This window comes from Solanum dulcamara, chromosome 8 (genome assembly GCF_947179165.1).
Source record: "Solanum dulcamara chromosome 8, daSolDulc1.2, whole genome shotgun sequence".
NCBI classification, from domain to species: domain Eukaryota; kingdom Viridiplantae; phylum Streptophyta; class Magnoliopsida; order Solanales; family Solanaceae; genus Solanum; species Solanum dulcamara.
The window spans coordinates 58,299,615-58,315,413 of record NC_077244.1 but is presented as its reverse complement, the minus strand read 5'-3'; the positions used below and the strand labels follow the sequence as shown (position 1 = coordinate 58,315,413).

The 15,799-nt window shown below is 35.6% G+C and overlaps 2 protein-coding genes across 3 annotated transcripts; one reads left to right on the top strand and one right to left on the bottom strand.

Moving 5' to 3' along the window:
- Positions 1 to 136: 136 nt before the first annotated feature.
- Positions 137 to 8,243, top strand: LOC129899650 (polyadenylate-binding protein-interacting protein 12-like). Its single transcript, XM_055974663.1, has 10 exons — positions 137 to 1,104; positions 1,807 to 1,917; positions 2,008 to 2,052; positions 2,170 to 2,242; positions 2,337 to 2,449; positions 2,562 to 2,621; positions 2,705 to 2,752; positions 2,840 to 2,908; positions 7,723 to 7,784; positions 7,876 to 8,243. Exons 1-10 carry the CDS (start codon positions 568 to 570, stop codon positions 7,919 to 7,921), a joined length of 1,164 nt encoding a protein of 387 aa, XP_055830638.1. The 5' UTR covers positions 137 to 567; the 3' UTR covers positions 7,922 to 8,243.
- Positions 8,244 to 10,204: 1,961 nt separating this feature from the next.
- On the bottom strand, positions 10,205 to 12,618 carry LOC129901030 (protein CANDIDATE G-PROTEIN COUPLED RECEPTOR 7-like). 2 transcript variants are annotated; one of them, XM_055976136.1, is made up of 2 exons: positions 11,010 to 12,618; positions 10,205 to 10,623 (listed from the first exon to the last, which is right to left on the bottom strand). In XM_055976136.1, exon 1 carries the CDS (start codon positions 12,328 to 12,330, stop codon positions 11,026 to 11,028), a length of 1,305 nt encoding a protein of 434 aa, XP_055832111.1. In that variant the 5' UTR covers positions 12,331 to 12,618; the 3' UTR covers positions 10,205 to 10,623; positions 11,010 to 11,025. The 2 variants fall into 2 exon arrangements, with proteins under 2 accessions (XP_055832111.1, XP_055832112.1); XM_055976137.1 differs by having other exon boundaries at positions 11,018 to 12,618.
- Between the last annotated feature and the right edge of the window lie 3,181 nt (positions 12,619 to 15,799).

Sequence of the window (15,799 nt, the reverse complement as noted above, 5' to 3'; positions counted from 1 at the left end):
TTATATTATGACAGTTAAAAAATATCTGAACAAACGATATTATTATAATAAAATTTTAATATCACGTTTAAATAATTCTAATCAACTAGGAGACTAGGATGGATAACATGAGTGAGAGTAGATAATTTGTAAATGGGAGAATGAACGTCATTTCGGTGTCCATCCTAAACCCATTAAACATATTGGATTTGGGAAGTAGGTTCTTCACTGTTTATCAATTTCTTTTGGGGATATAGAGTCCAAAACGAACGATCCGAACAACCCACATTTTCCCTCTCTCTGTCCTGCTATAAACTAGTGGAGTTAGTACTATTTCATATCTTCTCTCTCTGCAGAATCACTAAAAATAACACTCCAACGATTTCCTCTGTATTTATTTCCCGATTTAGTAATTAATTCGAAAACCCAATTTGATCTTCTTGAAAAAAAAAAGAGTCATCTTTATTTATTTTTCTTGGTGGGTTTTGACAGAAACTCGTATAAGGAAAAAGAGGGTACAAGAAGAAGGAAAAAAAGGAGCGTTTTTTTATTTTGGCACTGTCATATATATAGAGTTCTTGAATAATCATGGCTGTGGTTGAGAATGCTGCTATTAACGTTGTTGGCTCATCGAATCCCGGAAGAATTGTACAGAAAGATGTTGGCCTCGATCATCAGTCAGTGAAAACGAAACAGAACAACAGTGTGCAGAAGTCGAAGGTATCTAGCGATCAGAATTTCGAAATTATGTCTGTTAATCAGCAGCAGCAGCAGCAGCAAGAACCCCAGAAAGGTAATGAAATTCAGCAAGAACAGCACAGCGTCAACGGTAATGGAGTGTTGGGTAATCACAGTAGTCAACATGAGCATCCGAAAATGAACGGTGTTGATTCAAGGAATGGAGGGTCGGTTGATGGTGAGGGTGGTGATGAAGGGTTTAAGAAGGAGATGAGAGATTTGGAGGAAATGCTTTCCAAATTGAATCCCATGGCTGAAGAGTTTGTGCCTCCGTCAATGGCTAACAACAACATGCGACTGCCATTTCCACCTGGCACAGTGCATTTTGGCTTTGATGCTAACAATTTTCTAATGCAGACTGAGGCCAATGGAAATTCCAACAGAAGGGTATGGACTTTTTTTTGTTGATAAAATAGAGAATTTATTGATGAAATTTTCTCCGTGATTCAAGGGCTGTTACTAGTGTATTTTGCGAATGTAGGATGATTTGAACCTACTTGTCATGTATTTGATGTCTAGGAACATCGGGTTGCGGCTGTTACTAGTGTATTTTGCGAATGTAGGATGATTTGAACCTACTTGTCATGTATTTGATGTCTAGGAACGTCGGGTTGCGGCTTTGACAAAGGCAATATTTGATGTCTTGATCTCTTCATAAATATCCCAGGAGTTTATGGGATTTCAAAATGAAGGATGTCAGTTAGTCATTGTTTCCTTTCTGAATTATCATGTTTCTGTTTGGTCTAACGCAGAAGTTGACAATTTACATTTGCTTGTTTGTTTGCGGTGGAATATATATATGTTTGGTTCTCCAGTTTTAACGTTGTTACTTTTCAGAATTATCTTAGTTTATATAGAAGTAAGATGATCACCCGGAGGACATTTCATATTGTCCAATTGTTGTTTTGCATAAAAGTAATAGGAGGGCTGTAGTCATTGTAGTGTTAAAGTGAAGGGTGTTGAATTTCTCTTATCTCTTTCTCTGCCATTTATTTCGGAAAAAGAAATCTTGTCCGTTTTGTTTCCTTTGGTAATATATCTATGCCGGTGAGTTTGAGCTGATTGGTGGAGTTTAAATTGTGCGTGCAGAAGAAGAATGGCTATGGTTATGGAAGGAGAAGGATGAATACCCGAACAGGCATGGCCCAAAGGGAAGATGTTATAAGGAGGACGGTTTATGTATCCGACATTGATCATCAGGTAAAAAAGAGAGGTCCAGTGTTGTTGTTGACTGGGTTACTGCCCCTATCTCTTTTTTATTTTAGTAATTCTGTTTCTTCTTTTGTGTAGGTGACTGAAGAGCAGCTCGCAGCACTTTTTCTTGGCTGTGGACAGGTGGATGTCTATCCATTATGTCAAGCTTCTGTACTCATTCGTGGTTATTGTCTTGCCTTTCAATTATGTTGAGGAAATGTTTTGTTTACATATCTGACTAACATTGATGTGCTGAAGGTTGTCGACTGTCGTATCTGTGGTGACACCAATTCTGTACTTCGATTTGCCTTTATTGAGTTTACAGATGAAGGTAGGTTGACACATGATTATTTGTTTATATATTCTGGCTAGACCGTTAGGGCGCTTGTTCTCTAACATCACATTTCCCCCAATATATTATGCAGAAGGTGCAAGGAGTGCTTTGAGTCTTGCAGGAACTATGCTTGGGTTTTATCCCGTGAGAGTGCTTCCTTCTAAAACTGCGATTGCACCAGTTAATCCAACTTTTCTTCCAAGGGTGAGCAATTGTGGCTACATGTAGTTTACCTTTTGTAATAATGTCCTAGGAGTGGCAAATGCATACTTAGTGCTGCTAATACTAAATTTTTCACCTTTTGCACTGATATTAGTCTGAAGATGAAAGAGAGATGTGTGCTAGAACTGTATACTGTACAAATATTGATAAGAAGGTAACTTTGGGTTTATAATTTCACTTTGTTGATGGACATCAATGAAGAAAAATATTTATGACTTGTATGTTTGTATGAAGCAGGTTACTCAAGCAGATGTCAAGCTGTTCTTTGAGTCCTTTTGTGGAGAGGTTTGTTGCTGCTCATCTAACAAGTCTGACGTGCTGTTCCTTCTTAAAATCCTAACTCTATGTTATGGATTTTCTTCTCTAACATAGGTTTATCGCTTGAGGTTGCTTGGTGACTATCATCATTCGACTCGTATAGCTTTTGTTGAGTTTGTCATGGTAATTTCCATGAGCTTCTGACTTTTCATTACCGTTTATACTAATTTGTGTTGTGGACCTCCTCTTCTTACTAATCATCAAAGCTTCTGTAACCTTCAATAGTTGCTATCAATGTCAGATCATGTTATTTGCAGATGCTTGTCTTTTAGCATTTTATCTGCTCAAAGTGTGTTATCTCATTTACTTTGCCCTTGCGGTTTCGAGAGGGTAAATAGTTTTATTAAGAAATAGCTCCTGTAACAAGATGTATACCCAAGAGTAGAGAACCTACACAGTATTATGGATATCTACAATCTTCTGCACAGATAGCCACAAGAACTTCATAGGTGCACCAAAAGATAACTAATAAGAGGCTATTCCTCAAATGTATAAAATAATTTTCTAACCCCACTAAAGCTCTCCTATTTCCTTCTTTTCAGATGACCCACGTGATGGCTAGCGGGGCAACATCCCCTCCCCTGCCCTGCCCTGCATCTTCTCTTCCTTCTTCTAGCAGCCTAGTATGACCACATCTTTAATTGAGCCCAACATTTTTCGACCAACGACTTCCATGAAAATGCACCATCACTTCTTGCCCCCACCTTCACAAGTCCTGACCAGTGCGTGCTATTCTGAGTGTAGACCATTCCCATCAATCTTTGGATTTCATCCACTGCCCAATTTTTTAAATTTCTTTTTAAATCTCAAGTCCCAATGAATTCAATCCTCTTGTACCACCTGGATTTGTTGCCATCATCTCTTTTTTCGCACCACCTGGATGGTCGTCCTCAACGTTCTCTCTCCATACCACTGTTGATCCCAAAAGACTCTTCTTTCATTTCCTACCTTAGAGGTAACAAAGCTGCTAAAATCTTCTTAGCCCTTTGCTGAAAAGACGTATCTATAAGGAAATTTTACATTCTAGCCTCCATTTCCCTTCCACGATTCTGTATTTCTTGCTATCACCTCCCTTCATAATGTCTACTCTTCAATCCCAAATCTTCATAGTCACTTCCGTAGTAGTGCCTTGTTGAAAATTCTGAAATCTTTCATCCAAGCCTCATATTCAAATGTGATGATCTTAGAACTAACCAGATTGGCAGAGTCCCAGAAGAAGTTTCTCCTTTACAACATTTTTTTCACGCTCTGTGCCTCTGTTTGAACATGATTCTGATGTCATGTGATTCTTCTGCAGTCAAAAGAGTGTAGAAACACCAACTCCAGTCCCTATTTAGATATATTGCACCAGTGTTTTGGACGGCGAAATCCGACAAGGATCTGCCTCGCCACAAGGCAAGGCGAGCGGCAAGGCGCTCACCTTTTTGAAGTGTGGCGCCAATTAATACCAAAAAGCTTAAACTATTTAATTGCATATATAAATAATCAAAATCTCAATAGCAATAACATATTATCATGAATTTCAATTCAAAAACTGAAAATAGAACTTAAATGAGAAAAAAATAGAACAAAAGTCAAAACAGTGAGAAAAAACACAGAGGTAGAAGTAACTCTGAAGAAGAAGAAAAAGAAGGAAAAAGAAACAGAGGAAGAAGAAATCTTAAGAAGAAAAGAAGAAGAAATTAGAAGAAGAAAAGAAGATATACATATTGGTTGGACTTTGGAGTCGCCGGAAAAGTCTGGCCGGTCGCCGTAGAAGTCTAGTCGAGTCAGTCAAGTGGCTTTCTGCTCCTCTCTCTTTGTTTCGACGTCATCTTGGATTTTCTTTCCGTAAGCCGGGGAAAGTACCTGGTTGGAGTCTCAGTCGCAGTCTAAAAGTGCAACTGTGCAAATTTGGAAAGAAAACCCTAAAATTACCTTTTAACTTTTAAAACCCTAAATTGGTCGCCTTTTAAGAAACGAAGGAAAAAGAAACAGAGGAAGAAGAAATCTTAAGAAGAAAAGAAGAAGAAATTAGAAGAAGACAAGAAGATATACATATTGGTTTGACTTTGGAGTCGCCGGAAAAGTCTGGCTGGTCGCCGGAGAAGTCTAGTCGAGTCAGTCAAGTGGCTTTCTGCTCCTCTCTCTTTGTTTCGACGTCATCCTGGATTTTCTTTCCGTAAGCCGAGGAAAGTACCTGATTGGAGTCTCAGTCGCAGTCTAAGAGTGCAACTGTGCAAATTTGGAAAGAAACCCCTAAAATTACCTTTTAACTTTTAAAACCCTAAATTGGTCGCCTTTTAAGAAACGAAGGAAAAAGAAACAGAGGAAGAAGAAATCTTAAGAAGAAAAGAAGAAGAAATTAGAAGAAGACAAGAAAATATACATATTGGTTGGACTTTGGAGTCGCCGGAAAAGTTTGGCTGGTCGCCGGAGAAGTCTAGTCGAGTCAGTCAAGTGGCTTTTTGCTCCTCTCTCTTTGTTTCGACGTCATCCTGGATTTTCTTTCCGTAAGCCGAGGAAAGTACCTGATTGGAGTCTCAGTCGCAGTCTAAGAGTGCAACTGTGCAAATTTGGAAAGAAAACCCTAAAATTACCTTTTAACTTTTAAAACCTAAATTGGTCGCCTTTTTAAGAAAATACAAAAGACAATGCCTTTCTTGCCTTTGTCACCTCTCGCCTTTGCCATTGTCGCCATGGCGTCGCCTTTTCAAGATCGCCTCGCCACAAAGCTAATAGGCGATGAAGGGTCACCTCACCTCTCGCTATTGGCGATGAGGCGATCACCTTTCACAACACTGTATTGCACTAACTCAAAAGGTTGCTGGCATGGGCCACCCCTATGAATTCTGAAATAAATTCACATACACTGAATTTTGGCTTAAATTTTTCTCCCTTTACTCCTGCTATCCCAGTATAAGTATATACTGCTGTCGTTCTTTGCCACCACTAACCAACCCCAATTTTGTTAGCTATCTGAGATTTACAGTGTTCTCTGGTCAAGTTTCTCTATAGTCAATCCTTCCTTTGGTTTAGCAAGGTCCTTCATCTGCAGGTTAACTGGTAATGTAGGTCTATTGATAGCCAGTTGCAGTTTAGTTTTCCTACCTTAGGTACTCAATAGTGCAAGTTGAGTTACTCTTAGTAGGATAATTCCTTTAGTTCCTCAACTAGCTGATGAAATGAGAGAGGTGTGCAGTTTGATAGATTTTTGTCCACCTTCCCAAGAGAATTTACTCGAAGGATAACTTTACGGTTACGTTAATTATCAAAAAAAATTATCATTTTATTGTGACTACATTGACTATTTCCACTGTAGAAAAAGTGGGAGATGAAAGAGATTAGTATGCTTGACCAAAACTAACTGGGCTGAGAAAAATTCACCCTCTGTTGATGTACTTTTTGACCTTTTGTGCTTCATGCACATGAAGGATTATGGTTGATTCAGGTTGACTTATGGATCTTGTAAGTACTTTTTGAATTGATTTTCTATGAATGGAATTGTTGGACTTATAAGGGTAGAAAGAACGAACAGAAAAACTGCTTCCTTTGCAAATAAAGAAATGGAAGGTCTCAGTAGTATAAGCAATTTGAAGGAGCTTGTTTTACATAGTTCAAGGTAGATTACATTATGGAAGGAGTCCAACAGTAGAAACAAAATTAGAAATTAAAAGACCTCGCTGAAGGGGTTCAAGACAGCAGAAACAAAATTTGCTTCTCTGTCTATTTGATTCGTTGAACAGGCATCTGACCATGTGCAGTTGCTATCTACACATGTTAAGTCTTGAAGTAGCTCATTCAGCCTTAGAATCTTGAAAAGCAGAGACAAAGAAAAATTGCAATCTTGATGTTTTTGATGCCTGACCAACTCAAGTGGACTTGTTGGTGAGGAATCAGATTTATAGAATGTGGCAACAGAATGTCCCCTGAGCAGTCCCCCAGAACTTTTGCTCTTGCACTACATGTTCAGATTGTCTGGCAAAATTGTTGTTTACTTTGCTTCTGTCGGTGACCAACTTTTAAGCTCTTGCCTTGAGTTAGGACCTCTCAATTTACATAGATGCAGGGCTGTTGTTTTGATAAGAAAAATGTAAGAGCTATATATTTGTTCAAGAAAATAGATAATGTTAATGTCCAACCAAACCATCGTAGTCTTTGATGAGTAGGGAGTACTTTAATACCAGCAATTTGCCGAGTTCGATTCCGCTTGATATATCCCAACAATTGCAAGTACCCTCATTAACCTGCATTTTGCTGATTTGTACTTTTTCAGTTCATGAATTGCTTTCAACTAGTATGTTTCTTCTTTTTCCACCGGATCCTATCCTTCTAAGGGGTTAAGAATCGGTAGGGATATATATGAAAATCCTCTGTAAATTTCTTCTTTCACTGACTTCTGTGTCTGCATTTGAGGTTTTCATCTGATGAATTCTAGAAGCTGTTTTCTGTTAATTGTCCGAAATGTTTATTTCAAAAGTGAGATCATTAACTGTAGAGTACAAGCTGATTTTCTTGAGTGACACACTTTCAGTTTACGTTTTGCTTGTATTAGTTGGAGATGCGTCTTATATATATATAATGGGATGACTCTTCTAAGTTTGGAAATGACATACTTGTGCCTGTTCTTCTTGTCTATTACTCCATTTGTCTTCTATTTTTCTGACTCTGCAGCTGATTTTCATGGCAGACAACACCTACATGGTGCCTTTTGTTAGAATTTCAATTTTTACTAGTGTGCGTGGTGTGGCATTTCTGTGATCTCAACAGTCCTGAGTTCCCTAAGACTTCTTTAGTCTTTTGTAGCTTACTCATTAGATTTCAGAATAGCAAATTTTGAACTGTTTCATTTTACTTATTCTTTATTTGCATCATCGCGACTCCTAAATTGATTTCGGTACAACTTTCCATTGCCGCACTTAATGTATGGTTTCATATTAAATTTTCTTCTGTTTCAGGCAGAGAGTGCAATTGCAGCACTCAACTGCAGTGGTGCAATCCTAGGATCACTTCCCATAAGGTTACTTTTTGATTCAGTAGAACTTCCGCTAAAGCTTCCTCTCATATTTGCTGAGATTCTCATTTTATCTTTTATATTATGGCCTATGCAGGGTAAGCCCATCCAAGACTCCTGTGCGGCCCCGTTTTCCTCGCTAAGCAGTGCTCTGAAAAATCACTTTGGCATTGCTTTTCAGTTGGTCCTTTTGCTTATAAGCATATCTAAATATATCCTACATATAGTATTAGAGTACTTTTCTGGTATTTGTCTTTTAGTTTTCCGTACTTAATCTCATCTGGGAATCTCTAATCCGCGGTTTACTTATCAGGTTTATTAAGCTTATAGAGTTGGGCTGGTTTATGAGGGCGTAAGTAGATGTTATTAAGTTGGTATATTATGTTTCTATAGACAATGCCTTGGTACCAATACTAGATGGATGTTCTTAATTTACAGTTATATTTATCAGTAACTTTCTCGAAATTCGATCCTCTTTATGTGTTTTGACTCTTTTCATTCACTTACCTTTCTACTATGTCATTTGGTTCTTCAATACTCCATTTGCTATTACGTTGGGATCTCCAGATAATGCACATAAGTTACTCTCCAGTTAAATTGTTGCATCTCTTCTTGTTTTGATTTTCACTGCAAAGACTTAGATGTACTTCACAACTTCTAATACATGTCTATACTTGATTTATATAAGTAATAGTTAAGTAGTATATGGAAAGTTAAACATTAAGGGGTTGTTTGGTTCCTGGACAAGTTATCTCGAGATTATAGTCTTGAGATTAATTTATCTCACCTCCTTACCTGGGATTAAATAACATCAAGTTTGAGGTGTAGAAAACATTTTATTGTTTTAGGAAAATAAGTTTCTTAAAAAACGAGGAAAACAACTTTCCTAATGAAATTAGGATAAAACAGGTTTTGTAACTGACATTTTTGTCTTTCCTACTTTCCAACACGTCATCTTCATCCCCGCTCTTGTAGCCTCTTTACCCTCACCTTCCATATTGTATATAAATACTTTTAAAATTATATTTTTTTACTTATGTATTGAACACCCTCGGCCTTGGTGGATCAAGATATTGTATATAGCGCACGGCATCCCTTTTGTTTTAGGGCTGCACTAGGGATCTATATAGGTGAAATTTGTAAATGATGGTCAAACAAGTATTTTTGCTAATATTGTTCTGATGTATTAAAAACTAATGCAAGTCTAACCATTTTTAATTCTGACCGCTTGTTTGGGTGAATTAACTTTTTTGCATTTTTTTTTTTTCAAAATGAGATAGGAACCAAAATATTCTACCAAAAAAGTTTTTTTTTAAAGTCCCCAAATGTTGAGAGTGGAATTTAAACCCACACCCTTTGGGATCAGAATCTTAATCCGGCGCCTTAGACCAACTCGACCATCTCAACATTAATATGCATTTTAATATTAAATAAGAAGTACATTTCCTTTTTCTCCCGATTTATTTAAGCTTTTAAGCGGTACATTTTCATTTAAGAAGTGAAATATCTCATTACAAGAGGCATGACCTTAACAAATTTATGTTTTACTTGCCAAATATATGTATAGAACTATTGATGAACGGAAGACACACGAACCCTCACTCGATTTCACCAGTTGCCACTATTTCACTTTTGAGGATTTTTATCGTCAAGTCAATAGATTATGTAGGTATATAATCGACAACAATAAACAAAGAAAGTCTAGAAAGCAGTAATATGAACCCATGTCAAGAGGCATAAGATTGAGATTGTTACAAAAACATGGATAGAGTAACTATATATTGAGGGAGGCTATATCTCAAGATTGAAGAAAGCCAACTTTAACATTTCCCAAATCTTTCTTTTATAAACCTTGTATTCGGACACTTATATATGCTTCGACTAATTTTAAGGGGTATTTACTATCTCGACCCGCATATGCACCAATCCATTTTACCTAAGCCTACCTCCATCAAATGTCACATATTGTTCATTGCAAGTACTTGTGGAAGATAATTTGCTTATCTCAAATCTTAACAATTCATAAATATCATTTGAGCTACGCAGGTGAAGCAGAAATCTCTATATTCATGGACTTAATAGATGAGCACATTAGTGAACGAGAGAGTAAGAAATCACCCAACAAATGGACTAGAAGATCAAATTATTGAAACTAAATATGGATTTATAGTTTTATATTTGAAGAAACCTGGACTATTTTTACATAATCAGTAACAATTATTTATATCACTCTGTTTCAATTTGTTTATTTGATTTTAACTTGACACAAAGTTAAAAAAAATAAAGAATTTTTTGAATCTTGTGGCCTTAAACCAAAGATAAATAGAATCAGAGGCATTACTGGTTAAAAATGGAGCACGTAAATCTGTGGTCTCTCCGTAAAATTAAGTATTTATATATATATATATATATATATATATATATATATATATATATACATACATACTTGGTTGGATGTGGAGTTATTTACCTAAAGGACAAGGGATCAATTTTCTCCTCTACGTAGTAGTTCAAACTTCAAATTCTAAATAACCCTCCATCCTTTACTTCACCTTTGTTGTATAGTAATGCTACTGGAGCTGTAACTTTTTGTTCAGCTTCGACTATGAAATGTTCTTATGTTATCAATAAACTCTTCATTTCAGCATAAGAATATCCTAAAGTCTCATGATTTTATCAGCAAAACCAGTGAGGGGGGAAAAAGAATAATGTCCAATTAAAAAGCAGAGCTTGCAGCCTCGCGCAGAAAGCATTTACAAGACTAAAGTTCATAGGCCTTGCATGCTACTGGCAACCAACCTTTATCTGTGCAACCATTCATCTTTTGGCTCATACATGAAGCCAGCTGCAAAACACAACTTTCATGAATCAAACCACATATCTTACATATCCTAAAATTAGCTAACCATATGAATAGAGACTGCAGACCAATTTTAGTTTCAAAGTAGAGCAGTAGAAAAACAGAAAACAAGAAATTTGGCACTAGCTTTTTGAATTTGACAATCAACAAGTAATACATGCTTCCAAATGAAAAACAAAATTCTTCAAAGCATTAAGGAAGGTACTTGAAAGAAAGCTATGCAAAGCAATTTTCCCAGTTGAATTAAGTAAGATATGGCGGACCTTATAATTCTACTATACAGGGAAACTTACGACAACCTGGAAATGGTTCCTAAATGTAAAAAAGCATGTCAAATAGTGTATTTTTCTCCTTTGGCTGTATAAAATTACCTACTTACAATGGTGATCACAATTCAAATTCTTCTTCAAGTTTGAGTGCCTCTGAAGCAGCTTCTTCCTCTTCATCATCAATTGCAAAATAGGGGTTATGCACTTTAGGTCTAAAGTTATACCCAGTAAAGACATAGAAGGCAAGTGTAGCCACTTCAGCAGCCACCACACCCGTCCACTGATACCGATAGGAGGTAATGGTCTCCAAACCATAAACGACAACTCTCGTGAAGTATATGTAACATATCACAATAATGTAATACTGCCTGAACAATGTCAGCTTCATCAAATTCACAGCAGCTTTTCCATCAGTCTTGGCTGCTTCACGCAAGTTCTTAATCGACCACACAATAGGAAATAACACAGCACAACAACACACAATATCTACAAGCAGGAAAACCTGCTTCCACGTATACGAACTCTCGCCAAACGGGCCAGTTTCATCAATCACAACTTGAGCAACATTGGCCACAACTTGCAATGGAATGACAACCATCAAAACCTTTTTTTCTTTATCTTGCAAATAAGGCTTCACAAATGACCAACCAGTTCCAATCAAAACTATCAAGGTAAATAGAGTAATCCCCTTCAAGAAACTAAATATATAAAACAAAACATCCCATCCATGAGCAGTTCCTGTTCTCTTAATATACGATTTATCTTCAGCTTCACATAACAAATCCAATGCCTTTAATATCAAGACCGCAAGCATAAAGAAATGAACTTTATAAACAGTTAATCTTTTCCTGTAAAGGGTGTAAATCCAAACAGCCCCTAACAACACATAGATTACGAAAAACAATAAGTATATCACCGGAAGTGCAGATTTGCCTGCTGATAGAAAATCAAGCTGCCCAGTTTTAGGGTTGTAATTGTACATAACAGAGTGTACATTCATGGTAACTTCCAAATTGGGCATACAATTGGCGAACGCAAGAGTGAATTGATTGGCATCGGAAAAAATGACGGAGGTGATGAATTCACGCGCCGACGGTTGTAATTGGTCGAAAGTGAAGACCTTTTTGATGAGATTGGATTCAAGTGGACACTGAATTTCGCCTTCTTGGAGTTGTTCGAGGACGCGTACCCACGCGTCTAGGGTACAGAGGAAGAACCCTAATTGCGAAAGAGGGGTTTTCTGGGCGGAGAAAGAGATGTCGGTGACGGTGAGGTTCAGACGGCCGACATGGGTGTACCCAAATTCATCAAACGGGATTGTAGAACGTGAATCGGATCTAATCTGGGTGGATCGGATTTCACCAACGGCGACGGTGATCAGCAGAGTCATGGTAATAGCGAAAAGGGCAAAATGGGTAGCCATTGTTTGAAGAGAAAGAGAAGGTGAACTGCAATTGAAGCTAAAGTTTTATCAAGGTTTTGCGGTGACATGGACTTTTCAACTTCGAATTTTCCAAGAATGAGATTTTAGATTCTTGTTTTGACAATGGACCATGTCTTATCGTGATGTGTACGATGTTGAACGTTCAACTACTTCCATTTGTTGCAAAGAGCTGGCCAAAATCAAGATTGTCGGTTGAGTTTAGGGGGAAAACGGAGCATGTGGGATGGGCTGGATTTGAAAAAAAGGAGGGCATGATCGAAATGGTTGTCAATATGGAGGGATTATACTATTTTAATTCTTCATATATATATATATACGTTTGGTTAGGAACAAATTATTTCAAAATTAATTATTTCGAGATAAGTTATATTTGATAACTTATTTCATCATTAAGGTATAAATGGTGGAATAAATAATTTAAGAAATTACTTAATACCTCCAACCAAACATAGAATAATATAATCTTGAATTTATTTCAAAATTATTATATCTTATATTTCACACCAAGCAACTCTTTAATATATATGAATGTTTATCGATAAAATTGTGACAGAATAATAAATAGTTTCTCTATTTTAATTATGGATTGTGTAAGTCTTTGGTGGTAGGGGAGGATATCGTTCAGAGTGACAGTTTACATCATTCGACATGGAAGGATTAACCACATTGTGTGTATATAACACCATTGCAATCCAAAACAACAATCAACCTAGTACATAATGAAAATACTAAGCACATGGATGTAGACTATTACTACATTAAAGATTTGATTGAAGATCAGACCACTGACCTGGCTGAAATATATTTCTAAAGATCAAGTCGTTTATTTGTTTACAAAGGATATGTCAAGAAGTCGACATAATTATTTTTTGTTCAAACTCAGTTTTATGATACACAATATTAGTTTGAGGCTGTTCTTATTTATAAATCCAAAATCAAGGATCTCTCATTATATCTATGGGTCATTAGCTAGTAATTATGAGATAATTAAGATTTCTTTTCTTTATAAAATATAAAAACTATTGAAATATATCTATCTAGCTATATCTATCTATACTATATTAAAAGCATGAAGACCCTTAAAATATTGATTGAACTTTTTTGCCCTTCATTAAAAGACTTCGTTTTAGATAAAATCGTCTTTTCACACTTTTCCTTCAATTATTATACCATTATTCTAATACTATTAAATATTGACTATAATAAACATAATAAAATTAAATGGAGAAGATTTTTTTATTATGGTTAAATTTCCATACGGAGAATCTTTTTCCAACTAAAATAGTTTTGATAAAAGAATAGTAAAAAAAACTATCAAAATAATAGGCATAAAAGGATTTTAAAAACATCCAAAATAATAGGCAAAAAAAAAAAGAAGTCAAAAAATGTTGAAAAAATTGGCAAAAATGTCAAAATGAAAACGTCCAAAAAAATATGTGCTACTTTTAACCCTAGATATCTATTTTTATATGAATTTTGTGTATCTTTAAGAATCACTTTAGGATTAAAATTCCTTTAACTAATTAATATTACTTACATTAGTTAGTTTCTCTTTATTTAGGTTTATACTATTCTATCAAAATTGTTCTATGTGAAAAAATAGGTTTAGGTTTAAATTTTTTTTTACCAATTGAAATCTTGATAGTATCTATGATTGAAGAGATAAATTTGCTTGTGATTTTTAATTTTTTGTCTATTCTTGAAGTTTATGAGCTTTTACAAATATTCTAATTGAGTTTTTTTCCTTGCAGGTTCGTCTTGGTCTTATATAAGCAAAGACATGTTTTCGCTATTTGGGAAGCCAAGCAGGAAACTAATGTTTTTATGACTCATGACAAATTATACGAGGTGCACATTATTCTTTACGCATTTATTTTTTAGCTAGGAATTTCCTATACTTCTACATTATTTCAATATAGTTTCTAACTTCCTTTCGAAAAAGTTAAACTGTTTATAATATTACTGCACCATATATCTAGCATCTTGAAATTAATAGTGGGTAAAATAGTAACAAAAAATACTCGGCGCATAATTTATTACTATATGGTACTAACTTGAAATTGAGGGAGAGAGTTTGCTTACCTTATCAAACAAAAAAACATTATATGTTGTTTTGTTTGAACGACGCTTGCTTTGTAAAAAAGTAGTGCAAAGTTGTAATTTTTTTTAATTACTACCTTTAAAATCCATTCATATTGGCGATATAAATTAGTTAGAGCGTCAAAAATGCTTAATTATTTTTATAATGTTAACTATAAACTTGAAAAATTATGGAGTCCTAAAATATATGGTTAGAAAAAAATATATAAAAAATTGTTTTTTATTGTATACTTGAAAAAAGAGTCCTAAAAATATTTAGAAAAAAATAAATATTGTAAAATTTATTATGATGATTGCCGTAAATCAACGTTTTGAAATTTATGTTTAAGGAAATTCTTTTTTGAACGTTTTTTTAAAACCTTTTTGTCTATTTTTGGGACATTGTTGTCTATTTTTGCCTATTTTTGTGGACCCTTTTTTGGACATTTTTTATAAAACCTTTTTGCCTATTATTTTGAAAGATTTTTTACTATATTTTTTTAAAATCAAGTTTAATTTAGTTGGATAAAGATTCTTCAAAATTTAAGCATAATAAAAAAATCGTCATCATTTAATTTTTATTATAGTCAATATTTAATATTATTAAAATAATAATATAATAGTTAAAAGAAAATAGTGAAAAGACTATAGCGATGCTTCAATTTCTGAATATTGGGAAAAGTGTCACGGACTTAGACTTCTACTAAGACTTCCGTGCGGCACTTGACAACTTACTCACGAATCTTTCACGATCTTGTAAGCTCAAGTAAGCCTTTAAGACTAGATCGCTAAAGGAATGCTAAATAGTAAGAAAGACAAGAGAGCTTTTATGAAGAAGACTTTTGTATTGCTTTGGAAGAATGCTTGATTGCTTGATTGCTTGATGGTTTGCTACAAATGAATGCCCCCTCTATTTATACTACTCCTAAGGGGCTCAAGTATAAATAAAAATTGCTATACAGGTCCCTCCATATTTACAAAGAAGTCCCTCTCTAGAATTCTCTACACACTCTAGAGAATTCTAAGTCTTTCAAGACTTCTCTACAAGCTTCTATAAGGATCTAGAGTCTTCCACTAACCTCTCCAAGACTCTAGATTCTTCTACCTTCTTCAAGATCAAGTGGCGGGCCATAACACTCTCCCCCACCTGATGTTGCGACGACCGCGGTGCACTGCTGCTGCAAGAACTCCCGGATCTTGTCTTTGAACTGCCACAGGTCTTCATATCTCTCCCAGGTGGCCTCCTCCGGAGATTGTCCCTTCCAATGGACTAAGAACATAGCAGTGGCCTGTTGTCCCTGTTTTCGCTTGGCTTGGTAGTCCACAATGGCTTCGATGTCTCGATCATGGGAGGCGGTGATTGTGAGTG

Bases quoted from the DNA above. Each gene is read 5' to 3' on its own strand.
- LOC129899650 (XM_055974663.1), top strand. From the start codon at position 568: ATGGCTGTGGTTGAGAATGCTGCTATTAACGTTGTTGGCTCATCGAAT. The intron at 2,622-2,704 runs GTAACTTTGGGT...TGTATGAAGCAG, and splicing joins GTACAAATATTGATAAGAAG to GTTACTCAAGCAGATGTCAA. The intron at 7,785-7,875 runs GTTACTTTTTGA...TGGCCTATGCAG, and splicing joins CTAGGATCACTTCCCATAAG to GGTAAGCCCATCCAAGACTC.
- LOC129901030 (XM_055976136.1), bottom strand. From the start codon at position 12,330: ATGGCTACCCATTTTGCCCTTTTCGCTATTACCATGACTCTGCTGATC.